Genomic DNA, 4,104 nt, shown 5'->3' with positions numbered 1-4,104 from the left:
GAGAAGAGCAGCAATTGAAGAAGTAAAACCAACAGTTCATCCTCTCAAAACTTAAAAAAAAAAATAAAAAAAATAAAAATAAAATAATAACAATAATAAAAATAATAAAAATAATGACAATAATAATAATAATAATACTACTATGTTAATAATAAAAATGATGGTAATAATAATAGAAACAATAATAATAATAATAATAATAATAATAATAATAATAATAATAATAATAATAATAATATTTTCCTCCCAAAACTGAGATCTGAGGTCAAATCATTGTTGTTTCAAAAAAACTTTTCAATTCCAACAAAAAAAAGAAAAAAAAAGAACACAAAGCATTTAACCCAAGGCCACATTTTCTCCTTTCACTGCACCCTCCCATGACAGTTGCCTGATATATATATATATATATAGCAATGAAAAAGAGCATTCAAAACAAAAGAAAAGCCAAAACAAAAAAGCAATTGCACTGTACTTCTATATTGCATACAAGGAAAAAGCAAAAACTTTCCATCAGAAAAACAAAACAAATTCAGGAACAAGAAAATGCACAAAAAGTAATAAATGTACACAGAAATCTATTGCAAAAGGTCATATTGCAAACCAGTATAAGAATCGAATCCCCTTTCAGGTCTAATTTTAAAATCCAAAACCAAAAACTCAGATCACAAGTCTATGTCGCATTATTCGAGTTTCACCGATAAGACAAATAATTCTGACCTTAATCAACTCAAGAAACCAGAACCCCTGTTTGTCAATATTTTGTTGTAAAGTTAAGAACATAGTTCTGTCTTTACCATATTATGTGAATAATGACAAGTGTCTTTCATTTTCGCTGAAGAAACGCAACTTAAAATCAAGAGTTTTAAGATCCATCAACCTTTTCCACTGCACAGCCCTAAATGACATCAGAGCTACACCTAAAGACACTTCAGTCTGTAGCACCGCCCCGGGGGGAACATAATCTGAATCAAAGGACTTGTCATATCATTTTGAAAGAGCCATGACGTTAATTCAGCATCACACATTTGTATCATGCTCTAAAGTAGGCTGGCAGTTCTTTCCTTTCAAAAGTATCTCACTCTTGTTTTAGTAGAGATTTTACGGCGCTCGCAACTGCATAAGGTCATATGAGCGCCAGAAGATTAGAGGTGTTACAAGAGAATAACAAACATAAAAAAGAAGAAGGGGAGAAAAGGACGATAGATGTTTGATATGAAAGAAATAGCAAACCACACCAGAGCACCCGCCAATCACCAACTCACTCACTCTGAGGCACCGATACAGTTGATAAAGGCAAAGTAAAGCATACTTGAATCAAATAGAAATAACAATGCAAGCCTTTGAAAGGTGTTTCGATTTCCCAGTCCTTCGCATCGTTTGGTTGAGAGTTTGAACTTTGTTACTTTCAGTTTCTGACAAAATTAGCCAGAAACATTCTACAGAGAGTAGAGAGAGACTTTCATTAACACAACAAGAAAAGAAAAGGAAAATACAAAGCAAACATCGGATCATTACAAGTTAGCCAACAGAATTGCACGATTACATGGCTGCTGAAGCAAACGTTTGTAAACCATTTCACTGAAATGGATAGAAGGGCAAAAGCTTGTGCATAGATGGACCAACAACAGCAAATAGCAACAGCAACTTATCATAACATCTTGTTTTAGCAAGTGTTTTACGGCACTTGCAACACAATAAGGTCATATCAGTGCCGAAGATTAGAGGAGCCACAGGAGAGAAACAAACACAAAAAAGAAGGAGGGGAGATAAAGACGATAGATCTTTGGTAGGAAAGAAGAAGCAAACCACACCAGAGCATCCGCCAACCACCCACTAACAGCAAACAACAACAACTACATATCATAACATCAAAGTACAAAAACTCTCAAAAGGAAAAAAAAAAAAGTATTGTAAACCTTTGACAGCCAAAATTTTCTCATTGCCAGATGTGCTTTTAGAATTCCGAACCTCAAAGGGTCTGGCAATAATACATACAGTAAATCGCAATAGAAGTTTGAAGACAAATGTCACGCTCTCAACAAACATTGCAAACACTCTATTTCACTTGCGATAGAGTCACTCTATGTCTGAGTAGCTGACGTACAGGATATATGATAAATTGCGCACAGTTATTTATAATCACAGCTGGCTTCACTCCCTGCCATCATCACTGATAATTGGTCGCTTTTAAGCACAAAGGTGGCTATCCCGAAAAATGCTGTTTTGGGAAAATCGAAGGTAAGGTTTTTACCCCTTCTTCAGTTTCTTTAAAAGACAAGGAGAGTTTTCTCTATAGCTAAATAAATGTACATACCCACCAATGAAACCAAACTTCTATAGGTAGAGCATTGCCCACTTTTGGTGTAGGTCAAGATTTCTGGAAACCCCCGAATTCTGGGTTAGCCCACTTGTCCTTAAAAGTGACCAATTAATTTACGATTCTGAATACAAATATATGTGTGCGCACCATTGAGATACATAAAGATTTCTGGAACATACAGCCTTCAACATCAAGTTGAACACCAGCCACAAAAAATATTTATACAGTAAATAAATCAGTACCAAATATATGTACTGTGATTTATGACAATACGGAAATGAAGAGAAAAAATTATTCGGGGTGGGGGGTGAGAAGATCAAACACACCTCTAGACTGGTTGACACACTTTAAACTTTGTTCCAACACAGCGCAGTGTGCTTAGAGAAATGTCGTTCAACTCTTTCATTTCAGAGATTTTCAAAATCTTATCCAACCACTTTGTTTGATAGCTCTACAAAAGTGCCTTGGACCGCTGTCATAAAGAACGTACCAGTACCCACTGTTTTCTTGTTTTGTTTTGGTTTTGGGTTTTTTCTTAATGGATGAGCCTGACCTTGGGAACAGCGCAAGACATCCGTGCCAGAAGCACACTTTTCCTTACTGCACTCCACAGAAACAGATTGTTTAGTTCTAGTAAGTGTTTTATGGCACTTGCAAGTGCCGAAGATTAGAAGTGTTACAAGAGAGCAACAAACACAAAAAAGAAGGAGGAGAGATAAAGACATAGATGTTTGATAGGAAAAAAGAAGCAAACCACACCAGAGCACCAGCCAACCACCCACGTAACACTGTTAACAAAGAAAAACATCCTGACAAAACAAAATGAGGGACAGCTGTCTTTGTAGAGAAAATAAACTTAATAAAAAAATGAGCATTCCTTTCTTCAAAAGTCTTCTAGAAAAACAGCATTACCTTTCCAGAAATTTCAGAGAAATTACTTACAACAAGGAGTTTCAGGAGAAATGGGAATACACTTTCAGGGGCATTCCAGCAAAATTGTGTACGGTACCAATTCCATAAATTTCCAGAATAGAGTCGCCCATTTTACATCATTCTTCAATAAACATAAATTTTCCTTTGGCAGAGGAATATAAAAATCTCACAGGTAATCTTTTTTCACACAATATCTAGCATGATGCAGAGCTTAATATGGAAAATTAATCTGCACAGATTTGTATCACTTCACGACCTCAGTGCTTTCTTGCCATATCTCCATCTTTAATAAAAGCGAGAACAGTTAATATAACAAAGAGTGAGCTTAAGAGGAGTCACATTTTCACTGATTAAAAAAATGGAGATACGACAAGAAAGAACTGAGGTCACGACTTGTTTAAAGGACTAGGTAGATAATGAAGAAAGGAAGATATCTGCTTTGAAAAATAGCAACATGTTAAACATCAGGAACACCCCCCCCCCGTCACACACCATGTTTTAGTAAAGCAGTGCAAAGAACGATCCGAAGAAGCTACTACTGGACTTGTGGATTGCTCGGATCTTTTCCAGCTTTGCGGATCTTGAAGCTGAGGTCGATAGTCTTGTATCCCTGCGTCAGTTTGCCGACCGATATCACATCCACGTTATCCACGCAGTAGTTGGCCAGGTTTTCCTCGGTGATTCCTCCACTTATCTCAATGATCAAAGACGGGAATTGAGACTTCAGTTCTTTAGCAGCCTGCTCTGCAGCCTAAATGACAAGAGGGAGGAAATTTTTAAAAAAGATTTAGACGCATTTGTTGAGGAGGGGAGATCAATCCATAATCTTCCAACTTAGAACACAACATGTA

General features: G+C 36.4%; 1 protein-coding gene across 1 annotated transcript in view; it reads right to left on the bottom strand.

Annotated features, from left to right (window-relative positions):
* Positions 1-3,470: 3,470 nt before the first annotated feature.
* Positions 3,471-4,104, bottom strand: part of LOC101850735 (nicotinate-nucleotide pyrophosphorylase [carboxylating]) — an 8,293-nt gene continuing 7,659 nt past the window's right edge. The window contains exon 5 of the mRNA XM_005102416.3: positions 3,471-4,004. Within this exon, the coding sequence (XP_005102473.1) occupies positions 3,789-4,004 (216 nt within the window). The 3' untranslated portion in view covers positions 3,471-3,788. The remainder of the gene's footprint in view (positions 4,005-4,104) is intronic.

This window comes from Aplysia californica, unplaced genomic scaffold (genome assembly GCF_000002075.1).
Source record: "Aplysia californica isolate F4 #8 unplaced genomic scaffold, AplCal3.0 scaffold00324, whole genome shotgun sequence".
In the NCBI taxonomy this organism is placed as follows: Eukaryota; Metazoa; Mollusca; class Gastropoda; order Aplysiida; family Aplysiidae; genus Aplysia; species Aplysia californica.
This window is presented reverse-complemented; position numbering and strand designations above follow the sequence as displayed.